The 13,591-nt window shown below is 39.3% G+C and overlaps 1 protein-coding gene across 1 annotated transcript; it reads right to left on the bottom strand.

The window, feature by feature from the left end:
* Positions 1-40: 40 nt before the first annotated feature.
* On the bottom strand, positions 41-12,777 carry ALB (albumin). Its single transcript, XM_009695543.1, has 15 exons — positions 12,649-12,777; positions 11,051-11,111; positions 10,102-10,234; positions 8,964-9,178; positions 8,135-8,267; positions 7,013-7,110; positions 5,832-5,961; positions 4,873-5,087; positions 4,195-4,327; positions 3,258-3,355; positions 2,972-3,110; positions 2,216-2,433; positions 1,551-1,683; positions 486-542; positions 41-232 (listed from the first exon to the last, which is right to left on the bottom strand). Exons 1-14 carry the CDS (start codon positions 12,731-12,733, stop codon positions 492-494), a joined length of 1,842 nt encoding a protein of 613 aa, XP_009693845.1. The 5' UTR covers positions 12,734-12,777; the 3' UTR covers positions 41-232; positions 486-491.
* Positions 12,778-13,591: the final 814 nt, after the last annotated feature.

Genomic DNA, 13,591 nt, shown 5'->3' with positions numbered 1-13,591 from the left:
GCTCTGCCTCATGGTAGCAACCAGCAGACAAGGACAGATGCAGATTTATAAAGCTTTTATTTATTATTCATTTTTTTCAAAGTAATAGAATTGAAAAGTTTCTGGGAAAGCATGTGGTTTGACAAAACACTGAAGATTTGTGAAATATTCATTCAATACCAAAGGAAAAAAGGTAATGGGCAGGAGAAGTTACACAGAAGTATTTTTCTTCATATTTTTTCCCACTGGCAACCTAGATTGGAGAAACAAAAAGGGTTATTTTGTAAAATAGTAGCATGCTAGTAGTACTTCAACTTTCTGTATCCTATGTTATGGCAGATTGTAAACCGCCCATTAGGAAAAGCAAACGTCTGGTGGTTAAAGGGAAGCTAGATCCTTTTTTGAGTTGAAGGAGTTAAATGGGTGGAAGGGTGGGCAGAGAGGGGTTGATAAATAAGTACATAGATAGAAAACCTAGTAATATATGCATTATTGCTGTTTCCTACCATGTGTTAAACGCCAATTCCTAGTGTGGCTCTGCTCTGGACTATTAGGTTTGCACCCTAGAAAAAGGAATACAAAGAGTTGTGAGGTTGTGAGAGAAAAAGCAAGGGAGCAAAGTACGTAGTGCTTGAGCACTTATAAACTCTTATAAATTTGTATCTGCATTGTGGTTTGAAGGATAATTCTAATGGTTCTTCCTAACCTTAGAATCTGTGCATTCCTGTATGTTGGGCATTTTTCAATTTTGCAAAGGTAGAAAATGAACATTTAGAATGAATGAGAGACAAAATGTTTTTTTCCTAAGTCTTGCTAATATATTTACCTATGCAATACTTTGGTTATAAATTTAAAAAGGATTCAATCAATAAGCAGTTTAAGGTATTAGTGATACAGTTCTATGCTTCAAATGATAATGATCTTGCTGTTGGAAACTGTCATTTATACTTCCTGTAAATGCTTTGTGCTTGCTCAGCAATATGGCCACAGATAAACTTCTCCTGCGGTTATTTCAGAGACAAGTAAGTGTTGAATGAGTGAATGTATCTGTGGTTGATGAGTTTAGAAAAAAAATGGAATGACTGTTCATAGGACGTAATCAGCTGGACTTCCCCTGCCAATATATCTATACTTGCTAGGTGTCTCTGGTAATTGATCCATATGTACTTTTACCGGTATCCCTTTAGAGTTCTGTAAGAATCTGTAGCACAAAAGGAAGTTTATGTATGCTAGAGATATACAGTTTATATTCTACACATACATAATTTTCAACTATGGCCTCAAAAAACCTTATCTACTCTAGAATTTAGCCATCCTTTGAGCAGATGACTGGACTACACTACTTCCAGACAACCTTTCCACATGAGATTGTTCAATGACTATAATCTGTGATTAAAATCTGTACAGTCAAGATCTGTTACGTTCTGCAGGCAAATCTATTGTAAGGGCACAGGGACAAGTAACCATAGCAGTTTGCAGAACCACTTTCATAGTGCATGGTTTCCTAGTGAGTTTCCAGTTTCCTGTAAGAAAAACAAAACAAAAAGCCATATAAAGAAGGTAGGAAATACCTCTTCTCCAAAGCATGTGTCAATATCTGTTTGCTTGCAGCACTTGTCTACCATGGCAATGAAACCTCCAGCAATTGTCTTTATCTGTTCGTCTGTCATCTGGGGCTTGCGCTTAATGAGGTTGACAAGCAATCTGAAAACAAAGCCACAACACACGGTTAACGCTACCTGTTGTAGTTTGATTTCCCAATTTAAAATACGACATTCTATGCAGGTACAGCTCATTTATGAGTTGGTTGGTTGTTTTCTTTTGTCGTGCCTAGAGGACTCTGTGCCTATTTGTGACTCCAAACTCCCCGTTTACCACAACCATCTGTTCACTTTTTATTATCCCGGTTACGGACGGAGAAAAAACTCACTGAAATGATCTCTATGTTGTCTTAATCAAGTACATCTTAAGGCTTGCACTGGCAGTGGAACTACATGAAACTGGTCAGCTAAGACACTGGTTTTATTTGAAGAAAATACCCTATTTTGCCTCTTCCAAACTACATGATGTTGTGCACTGACAAGCTCAGTACAAACACATAATTCCAGCTGGCTTTCTCTCTGTCACTAGTGAAGTCCCAGTCAGATGACAAAACAGAGGGTTTGTAACTTCCTTCTGCCCCCCTTAAAGTGTTACACTGCAGAAGTTTTTCTACAAGGTATTTCTTTTAGCTTACTTCATCTGCCCTAATTTTTTTTTTTGAGCACTGCACAGTTTTTCATCAAAGTTGAACATCTCGGGGTCAAATGCTGGAGGCACATATTTGGTATCGATGCCCATGGCAGTGAAACAGGGTCTCCTGTCAGCATAGGAGTCACTGCAGCAATGTGAAACGTTGTCGTTTATAGGTGTGGTCTCCTGTCTCCTGCACATATCCTGAATCACAATGCTCAGCTGAAAAGAGAAGGAAAGAAGGACAGGCGTGACTTACACCTTCTACAATAACAGAAGAAATACATGATGTTTGTATTGCAATAGCATAGCTGGAAGTGAAAGCTGTTGGATCTAAACACGTGCTCAGAAATGGCATGGGTTTATAACTTAAAATAAATATGTATTCCTGGAGTTGGGCATTTCTTAAATCTGCAAACAGTCTGTCCATTGGGCTACAATCAGTAAATACAGTGTGGGGTTTTATTTTTTAAGAGACTGTTTAGCTTTTCCAAATCCAAGCTGCCACCGCCCCAATCGACTTACTTTTGCTTTCTGAGAGAGAGCAAAGTTTAGCTAAAATTTTCACAAGCAACCATCAGACAACTATTCAGGTTCTCATGTCCATGGAAAATGAACAGACTTTGAATTCTGTTGGGTAGACGTTTAGCTTGGGGTTTGTGAAAAATCACTGTGAGTTTACTACCTCACCAGAATTCAACATTTTTGAGAACAGAAGAAATTTCCAAGAGGAGTAGAGAGAATAAACGAATGTACTCACATATCCCTCAGAACAAGGTAGGCGTCTGTCTTCGGGAAGATGGCAGCACTTAGTACCAATGGCTGTCATCTTCTTTCCAATTTCAAGCAAGGTGTCAGTCGATACCTGAGGCATTTTCTTCGTGTAGCGGACCAGAAGTCTGAAAAAGTCATATGAAAATGACTGTTTGCCCACATTTGAAGAATGCTCTACTGAGCTAGACCACCGAAGTGAAGACAAAATAAATTTGCCCAAAGCAGCCAGCACTGTTGTTTGCAGTCAAGAATATTTATCAGAAAGTACTTACGCTTTGAGGAAGTCTGCCTCGCCATGGGTAGTGAGAAGCTCACAGTTTGTCTTTACAACATCCTGAGTTTCTTTGATATGTTTGTTCAAATCCTCTTGCTGCAAACAAGTATGAATTTATTAGTAACGTTAGAGCAGGACGTGCTGGTAATAGTCATTAAAAAATGCACCTTTTGACATCTTCTAAATCTTACTAGCTATAAGATACCAATTTTGCAAGGCCAATCACTTCCATGTAGCCTGGATGGTATACAGAGGACTTGATTCTCATGTGAGTCTTAAGTTCTAACAGAAATTCCATACAAAAAAGGCAACAAGATTTTTGAAATTTATATTAATTACCCATTCAACTTACTTTCTAGACAGTGGGGAATTTTTGTGTGCTTGTTTAAATCAAGTATTTTCCAAATATAGGATTATCAACCATGAGGGGAACATCCTCTTTCTATCCCTTGGCCAAAGCTGTCAGGGAGTCAATTTGTGCTGTGACTTGTGTGCGATTCAGCTGAAGATTAGGACACTTAAATTGAGGTGTTTCTATGTGAGCTGGCCATGCAGGTTGCCTTCATAATCCATGAGCAGCCACAGTCGGTATAGGCAGTGGAGCCCACAGAAGAGTTCAGCTAACCAGATATTAATCGTCTTCTTCAGGACAAGCAGAATTACTTCTGAGATACAGAGGCATCAGGCAGTTGAGTGAGACTAGTCTGAAATGTCAGAAGGTGACTGGTGAAGTTACTCTGTGATCTGAGAAAACTCTGTATCCTTGTCACGGGCCCTGGACTGCTTCATCTCCCATCAGAACACTAACTTCCCCTGAGATTAGTCTCTCAAAATGCTCTCTGTCTGCTCTTCTGTAGGAGATTGTCAACCCACTTGTTTCATGGTAGGTACCAACCAAGCATTCTAGTTATGTGCAAACAAAGATTTGCACCTACAGCGTGTCCGTAGCACTCAGCAGGGTTGTCTGTTTTGCAGCACTTTTCCAGGAGTGTTTCATATCCCTTAGCAACTCTCAGAATCAGCTGCGTGGAGAACTCAGGGTGTCTTCGTGAGTATTCATAAACAAACCTGAAAGACACACAAACTGACAGAATTAGAGCTCCCGGATAACATGCTGCTTGCTTTGTGCACAACACAGTAATTGACAATGACAGTTCCTCAGATGAGATCAGGTAAGGTGGACAATGAGCTGGGAATGCTGTTTGTGTGTTTTAGTAGAATTTTTTTGGCCATTCTGTTGTCTGCCAACAGGGCAAATGAGAGAGGAACAAAACAGCTCCCTAGGACAGAATACTTCTTAAGCAGATAGGGTATGTGGGCATGCATGAAGCCCTTGAATAAAAGAAAGGCACTGATAAATTCAGCTTTGATAGTAGGACAATGCTGAACAGAAATAGTTACAAAGCATGAATGAGAAACTAGGGGTTCGACTAGGGTTGAACCCATGTTAGTTATATCGCACTTCCATGTGGTCATCTCTTTTCTCCATATGCACTTGGAACACCCAAGAGGACAGTTTTTCCAGTGGTGCAAAAGGCCGTAGCCCAGAAAAGACAGAGGATCATTTGCAGGAACATTCAAATACAAGCACGCATACTGTCGGCACTACTTACTCTGACAAGAACGCGTCATGGCCTGCCTCAAAGCTTTTACACACTTCCTTATCATGTATGTATTTTTCAACCAGTGAAGGAAGATCTTCAGGTTTGTCATCAAAATCTGCTTCGATAATGCACTGGCTTCGTTCCACAACTGGCCTCTCACAACAGTCTTTGATTTTACTTGAGAAAACCTCTTGTTTAGAGCATATATAGGTCATAAGCTCTGCCTGTAAAATTAATACATATTATCAGACAAGCTATGAAATAATAATTTAAAGACAGACAAAGTCATCTCCTCTCTCTTTTTCAGACTCCTCCCTTTCATTCAGGTCACACATTTACTTAGCACTTTCCTAAAGAAACACTGTCCCCACACAAAGAGAAATAATCAGAGGGATGGGTATGTCCTGTGTGTGAGCATAATGTTCACAGATGCTGGGGAGAATGTGGTTCCCTCCCTGATGTTGGAAACCTGGAGAAGACAAACTCTGGAAAGCCAAGGAAAGGCACTGAGTGCTCTGTCACAAGGATGCCTGATTGATCTTGTCAGTCCTGTCAGGTGCCCAGCTCTGATAGAGGACAAAACATGACAAACCCCAGAGCTTCACAAAGCCAGCACAGGGCACCAGCTGGTTTAAAAAGTGCAGCTAAGTTCCAGCCAGACAGGCAATAAATCATGTCACTATTGCACGGTTTTGTTAATCCTCCCATGCAAGCTGTTCTCTAGAGTTCATTGGCACTACAAAAAAGCCAAAAAAAGAGTGGCCTTTTCCCCCCTGCTTTCTTTTGCTTTGTTTATAAATGATTTGAAGTAAGTAAATACCATCAAACAATCTCCCTGATGTTTTGATTTCAATCAAACCCACACACTATACTGAAAGTAACAGCTCCTTGCCCTCCTGCTACACAGATTATTGTCTTCCTAAATATTTTTCAAGTACGTAAACATTTTTGAAAAATACTTAGCTTACCCTGTCATCCATGCACTCTATCATGTCCCCTTCACAGCACTCTTTGTAGATACCCTTAACATCATGCAGAACTTTAACAATTTCTGAGAATGGAGCCTTGGGATATTTCTGGCTCAGGAGAGCAAGTTTACTAGGTAGAAAAGAGGAAAAATACACTTGTTTTAAAGATCCGTATTGAACAGAAAAACCTTGCAAGTCACTAACACTTATGATACTGTAGATCAGCATTGTTTCAAGTAAATATTCATCCATTCTTCTCATTTAATTTCTAGCGGCTAGGAAAAAAGGGCATCAACACCTGCAGCAGTAACCCAGTGCTCTTTTAAAATAGACAGAAAGAAACAAGCTTGTGATTCTTCTGTTCTGTCTGAGCTGTGTATGTAAAAATCACACCCTAGAATCCCCCATCGCTCTTGAGTGACTGTAAAGCATCTCTAGACTACTAAGCACTGATGTATATAGTCCTAATTAAACCTTTAAATCACAGCTGACTATATTTGGTAAGGTAATCCTAGTCAATGTTAGTGTATTAGACTAGCCACAGAATGAAAGCAGCTCTCTGTGCATAGGCAGGTGATCCACTTATTAATTGCAAAAGACTTTCTTAATCTTAAAAATGCACCTTTGGCAACAACTGTGATTCTGCCACGTTTGACTCTTTGATTGCTTTAAGGTTCAAACCAGCAACTTGCTTGGCTGATTACCCATGTGCCTATCGATAAAAGCTGTAGGCATCGGAACAGGGCACAGCTTTGGCAAAAATGTCAATTATGCACACTGGAACCTCTGGTTCTGAGTGATGCCTCATCAGTTAACTCCACATCTCCTGGGTTGTTCCTGCAGTCAGTTTCATTTCTCTGTAACTCTCATGGCTGATCTTTTTACTGGTACTCACTGTCAGCCTGGAATACACAGGTTCCCCTTTGCGTCCAGAATTAAATTCTACATTTAAATAAATAGGCTAAGAAATCACTGTTGGCCTAGTGTTTAGAGACTGACCCACTGATCTCGATTCTGTTGGACAATAGTCCTCAGCCAGAAGTATGCTAGGAAGCACCATGAGTGCAGTTTTCAAACTCAGCATACAGAAGTGAATTTTATATACTGATGTTTTCTTCTTGAGTAGTTTCAGGTTCAGGTTAACAAGCCTACTTTTTATAAAAAAACTGATTGGAACTTACTCTGCTTGGAAAGTTCTCTCGCCAAACTTCTTGAGGATTCCACAAGAATACTGCTGCTTCACACTTACTTTTTTGGCTCTTTCTTTTATGGTAAGTGCCTATAGTAATAGGATGTACATTGTCACATTAAACTGATTACATCTAAGGGACCGAGAAAAAAGCAAATCTGAAAAATCCCACTTCAGAAACACAGCAGGTTCTGGTCCAGTTAGCTCTGATGAAAAGCCAAGCCAACTGAGAATTCCTTAGGCGGTCCTAACCAGTTTGCAATCAGCATTTAACTTCTAGTCTGTAACGCTATACCCTATGGCATGGTGCAATTCTTCTACAGACATGCTGCTGTCCACCAAACACTTCCATTTCATTGAAACCCTGTGGTTTCAAAGGAGTGTGAGTTGTCTTCCAAAGCACCGCGGTGACTACACAGAAGTCACTGGGATGGAGTTTGAGACAAAGGGAAAGTTTGGCTCATACCATTCTCAAGATTAACATGAAATCTTGGCTACGGTTCTCTAAAAAGCAAAGCTATGTGGAAGTCATCTGCTATTGGGTCATAGGGCTAACAGATCATTAATCCTGACCCTTCTCTACAAGTTCTTCACACAAAGATTTGCATGAACAGAAAGATTCTACTTGTTTCTCATTCTTTTTCCTCCATTTGTTTGAACAACAAATAGAGGAAGAATAGGAAATCTGCCTTTCCTTAGTGCCTCTTTGGTAGCATGCCTTCTCGCTACAGTTTACCACAGATTAAAAATCCCAAGTGCTAAATGTCATGTGGATTCATCAGCGCATCTGCACAATACTCATAGCTGCCTGATAACGTATAGCAAAGGGATAAAAAGACAAGCTTAATTGTCTATTGTTTGATTCCTTTGTTTTTTCACTTAAAAAAATCAAAATATGAATTTTTTGGCCATTTTAGTTTCTATGAAGCCACGTACAAACGTTTACTGAAAAGCACCAAGGGAAAGCACAATTTTGGAATTATAAACTGTAATTTAACATTAGCCTTTTAAAGTCACTTCTCACTTTAAAAAGAATTGCTGCTAAGATCAGAAGAGACCTTTACGTAGCAAACCAGTTGCATAGTTTTCATCCACAGCAAAAAAATTTATATACCTTTTCATCCAAGCAAGCAGTGACATCACTCTCTGGGCAACAGCTTTGAAGTGCATGTTCATAATCAGCAGCCAGACTGAGGATTGTTGGGGCATACAAGAAGGGGTTTCTTCTTGCCATGGTGTAGATGAAACTATAAAGAAAGGGAAAACATAAGTTACATATTCCAATGACAACAGCAAGTGGCCTTAAATCTCTTACAGCTTCTATAACTTTTGTTTCTAGTTTAGAAATGTAATCCATTTTCCTAACACAATGCCTACTAATGGTAAATGCTCTGCAAAGGAGAGCAGTCCAAAACAGGACTCAATAACAATGACGGAAGGATGAACGCCTTATATTGCCAGCTGCTTAGTTTGATGTACATATGGTTATTTAAAATGCATTGTCAAGTACTTGAAAATTCCAATTTTGAATGTGAAAAATTAATCTATGGCCATTTCACCAAGATTTTATTGCCATGCTTTCTTCATTCTTTCCAATTACAATGGAGGTAGTGGGAAGCTGGAGCAAGTAAATTATTAAATCAGTATCGGAAACACTGCAGTTTTTCAGGGGTTTGGGGGAAAAAAAGGTCCCCCAAGATTTATAAAATGTGATCCATTAAAGCTCACTTTTGAATGGAAAAACCTGCTCTAGCATGGTATGAAAACATGTGATCAGAGCTTTGGGTATTTAATGATCGAGCAACTGTTTTATACGTGCAGATAGGAGGTTGAATACTTTGAACTTTTTCAACTGTCCTGCATGTCCGCACACTGTATAGCTTGAGGATCCCTCTTCTGCACAGCTAAATGCTTAAACAGTACAAAACAGCCATTTTTCTTACTGTCCCAGCAATGAGAGCCGGTTGTCCTGGTACTCCTTGCATATCACATCAGAAGCGGGTCTTTGGTATGGCTGAACGAAGTCTGGTTGGGGAACTTTAAATGAGAGGAAACACTCATTTCTCTCAGGATCAGCTTTACTACAGCAGTCAGCCATTGCACCATAGGAGTCACGGAGCTTCTCTACATGGCAGATTTCATCCAGGAAAATGGAGGGCTATAAGGGAGATGCTGAGGGTCAGAATTATTGTTTATAGACAGTGCAATGTACATTCTATTTAGCTGTAAAAGAAAACCCAGATTGAAAAGTAAATGCGTTTTTACTGGATAAGATTTAGACCATAAATCAGAATAATCCATTGTTTTCAACACAATTTCACAAAGTTTTATTTTATGTGGTCCAGTATCAAAACTGTTACAATGCTTTCTTGAAAAAAATTAATTTTAATTGTAATTTAAAATACTCTGTGCAAGACAGTGATCTCTTTTTACTTATAACCTGACTAAACTGAATTTTCAGATGAATTGAAGCAGGATTTGATATTCTACTTGATGATCAGCTTGGGAAACCTTTAGGGAGAACTAATGTAGTCGTGTCATTTGGTCTGAATGTTAGAGCTCGCAAGAACACAAGCACCTAACTTTCTGAAGGGCTGGGCTGAACCTGCTAGACATCCAGGGATCTTCTGTAGCTACAAACTTCTTTTGTTACCTGATCTTAGAGGAGTTTTAAAAAAACTTCTTAAACTAAGTAGCTTAAATTAACACACATACCTTTTCAAGTCACCCCAGTGTGAAAACCCACTTCAGTCACTTTAATACCTAGAATTAGACCTGTATTTTGCAGCTAGGATATTTGTACTAAATGCTAACGTTCACTTCCAGGCAATGCTAAACTTAATGTGCCAAAGTGTGGTGTTTGGGCTCCAATATATGGCTCCACAGATCATTTAGGCACCTCTGAAAGGCAAAGTTTCAGAACCTGACAAAAACAAGTGCTTTGTTTCAGCACTAAAATCTGAGCATTGGCCAATGACAATAGCAATGCCTGAAAGGATCAAGTATAAATCTTCAATGAGGATGATTCTGGTAGCTGCGTAGAATGAGAAGAAACACAATACTGAAGGACTGACTGCCTACCAGTGATTTTGTGCACTCAGGAGCATCCTCATTGGCCACACACTTATGTGCCAGATCAAGAACGTTCTTCACCAGCTTAGACAGTCCTTCATAAGAACATCTCTGGAGATACTGGGCAAATGTGATCAGGGTACTGAAACACAAAGCACATTTTGGAATATGGAGATAAGAAACATAACAGTCAATATTTTCAAAGGTGCTTCTGGATTCAAAACTATTTGTTCAAATGACATGCACAAATGCTTAGAGTACCATGAAGAGCATCTTACCAGATCCCATATCCTTCCTCTTCTCACCTCCTTTCTGAAAAATGTTTTTAACCTTACTTCCCAAGAACAATAGCTTTGAATAATAGAGTAGAAACAAAACAGAAAATATTGTGATTTGAATTTTCTGCCACTTTTACCAGCATATTTGTAAATGCCATAAACTAAGCTGTTTTTTGCCATTGTTACAAATTATGATATTCAGGCTGCCTTCTTTCAGAAGCAGTTATGTTCCTGTCAGGCTCCTCTGCCATTCCCAAAACTGTTTCCAAAGAAAATCATTGAATTGTCTCAGAAAACCTCTTGCAGGTTTGTTTTTTGAGGTTGGTGGTTTGTTTTGGGTTTTTTTTGGTGATGTCTCAATCCAGTATAACTCCTTTCTATCCTAAGGTTATCAACACCGTATTACTCGTGCCTATTTTCTTTTCACATAAGGAACACAGGTTGTCTTATAAGGTTTGCAGGGAGTTCTTTTCCCAGAAGGCAAGAAAGCCATCGTGACTTTTGCAGGTCTTAAAATATTTGTAGGCTTTGTGTACTAACAGTAAGAAGGCTAACTCACCGGAATGCTTCAGTGAGACACATAGACTCTTCACTAGCTCATATAAAAGAGTTTCCCTTTTTTGTCCAATATCAATGGAGATGGAAAACAATCAGAAAATGTAAGCTGAACATTCACTTACACTGCCTTAAATGTCTCTTCCTTCAAATCATTGTAGCGATGGGCAATCTCACTCTTGTGCTCTAGGAAGAAAACCAAAGAAAACAATGATGCTCCCTGTCACACTGGCTGTGCTAGACCCCTTAAAGAATACATTCTGGGCACCTTGGGCCAGGTTTTCAGAAGTGTTCAGCATTCACCCAGCTCTCATACTTAAGGGAGTAATACAACTGTTTTGAAACAGACCAAGCTAATGCTGAGCACTTGTAAAATCCCACCTTTGAGTACCCCATCCTGGGTAATCTGTACTGCTTTTCCAGGAACTTCAATCTAAAGCTTTCTTCAGGCCACCTTGAAATCTTTGTTGTCTCAGGTGACCACCCTTGTCCATTCGTCTGCAGATACCTAACGCTTACCCATGCTCATCTTTCTGAAGGAACCCAACCATGTGACTTTTGGGATTCTAATACAATATTTACCTCTGTAAGCACATACTTAATTCAAATATTCAAAATGGCTGCTGTAGCTTACTATTAAGGGTTAGCAAACATGTCCTTTGCATAACCAGCAACATTATCATGACTACGTTACAAATAAAGGAATGCAGCTGCAGTTGATTAGAGCAAGCATTAGTAGAATTTTCTCTCTATGAGCACAAAGTTATTAACTTGGCAGATTCGTATTCTTGTTGAACCTGGTGCATATCATCTGTGCTCTTCATGAGAAGGAAAGCACACAAATCCCTTTACTTGGTCCTGATGGTAACAAATACAGGTTGCCGTTATACCTCGCTCTTGGCGAGAAGACTCCCACAAGATTTTCCCAACAGATACTGAGGCATACGGCCACACTAATGAATGAGCTAGAATGGGGCACTTGTTTTGTTCTACAAACACCATTCAGGAGCATTTTGAAAACATGAAGAGTAATTCCTCTACCTAATGGAATGTACCTGCTTTGATAATAAGGGTTTCAGTGCAGAAAATATAATGTAAATTTTTTTTTGCTGCTTTTCACTGGCATTCCCAGCCAGCTCCTGAAAACTCAGTTTTGTTAAATTTGAGTATTCTCATGTTTCAAACAAAAATCAAAAATACCAGTGAAAAAATTTCTAGGGCTGCCTGCAGAAATATTTGTTTGACTAAGGTCTAAAGTTTTATAATACAGGGAGAAATGACACAATGATGAGTTTTCGGCTAGCCTTATTATAGCCCAGATTGAGATGTAGATTTTTGGATTTTTGACCTATTGGTGTGAAAACCGTTGCCTTTCATTGATGAGGAGCTCGCTTATGAACTACCACTCAAAAGACAGCACTTCCAAAAGCACAGTGCATCCGCTTTCTCCATGCTGGAAAGTAACAGATTCTGAATAATCAACATCTATTCATGCACTACACTGACATTGCAAAGTGACATCACCAAACTTACTCGCCCAGTAAAGTTGTCCTGAGTGTTCTACCCATCTCCTCATGATTCCTTCATTTAGTTTCTTTTCAAGTCCATCAAATTTTTCTGTTCTCTTTGGATCAGACTTGCAAGAATTGTTCATGAAATTGCATTAAAGACATCAAATTGATACAAGGAAGACTGTGAAGACAACTAATCAGTCCTTTCTTACCTGCCTCCCGAGCAACTCTTTGCAGATTCCTGGAGCTAGCAGAACTTAGGAGGAAAATAAATGAAATTAATGTTACCCACTTCATGGTTGCAGATTATGATGTGGGCTAAATTGCTCAGAAATGCTAGGAAGATTGAAGGGGAAGCATTTGCTTATATACCCTTTACTACCTCTGTCTGTAAAATATTAACCATAGAGCTGGCATTTGTAGATTTCCATTTGGTCTGAAGAAGATTACAAAACTTGGACTGTCCTTGCCAAAAATGAATTTGATATTATTTGTTTATTATGTGTTACTCCGGGCCTTTTTGTCCTGAAAAGGTTGAACCTTCCAGCACCCAAATAGATAAAGTTTTGCGTAAATTTCCTTATCAAATGACAAACAAGGAGTTCAAGGCATCAGACAAAAAAGTCATCAAGTCTAATCCTATAGCTGTGCCTTTTTTTTTTTTTTTTTTTTTGCCAGTTCAAAGGCAAAGTAGGTTGCTATTGTACAGTAACAATTCACCCAGACAGGACTCAGTCAACATGCTCGCTTGTAATTAGAGAATTTTAATTTTAAATCACTTTACAAAGATGAGATGGCTCATCTAGACTTTGGTATCAAAAATACAGACAGGTAAAAGCCAGCAGTGAGCACAAAGATACAGCTAAACAGCACCTCCAATGTCAACTGGCTTCCAAAGTCTTAAAGAAACAGAAGGTAAAAGTGTGGAACGGGTACCAAGGAATCCGAATCTCACCATATATGTAGCTCCAGAGTGGGACAGTTTCACACAGACAACGGATCTGTGCCCGTAAGTTGGAACTGACACTTCTACACTGTATAAGACTGCATCTCACTCCAAATTTTGGGACATGCGTTTAGCGTAACATCCAAGAGGAAGGCTGCCCAAACAGCCAAAGGGTTGATTGGAGCACCTGGTTTGTCAGGTCCTGTTCT

The sequence above is a fragment of the Cariama cristata genome, unplaced genomic scaffold (genome assembly GCF_000690535.1).
Source record: "Cariama cristata isolate BGI_N322 unplaced genomic scaffold, ASM69053v1 scaffold6442, whole genome shotgun sequence".
In the NCBI taxonomy this organism is placed as follows: domain Eukaryota; kingdom Metazoa; phylum Chordata; class Aves; order Cariamiformes; family Cariamidae; genus Cariama; species Cariama cristata.
The sequence above is the reverse complement of the archived record's forward strand: the minus strand, read 5'-3'. Positions and strand labels throughout refer to the sequence as shown.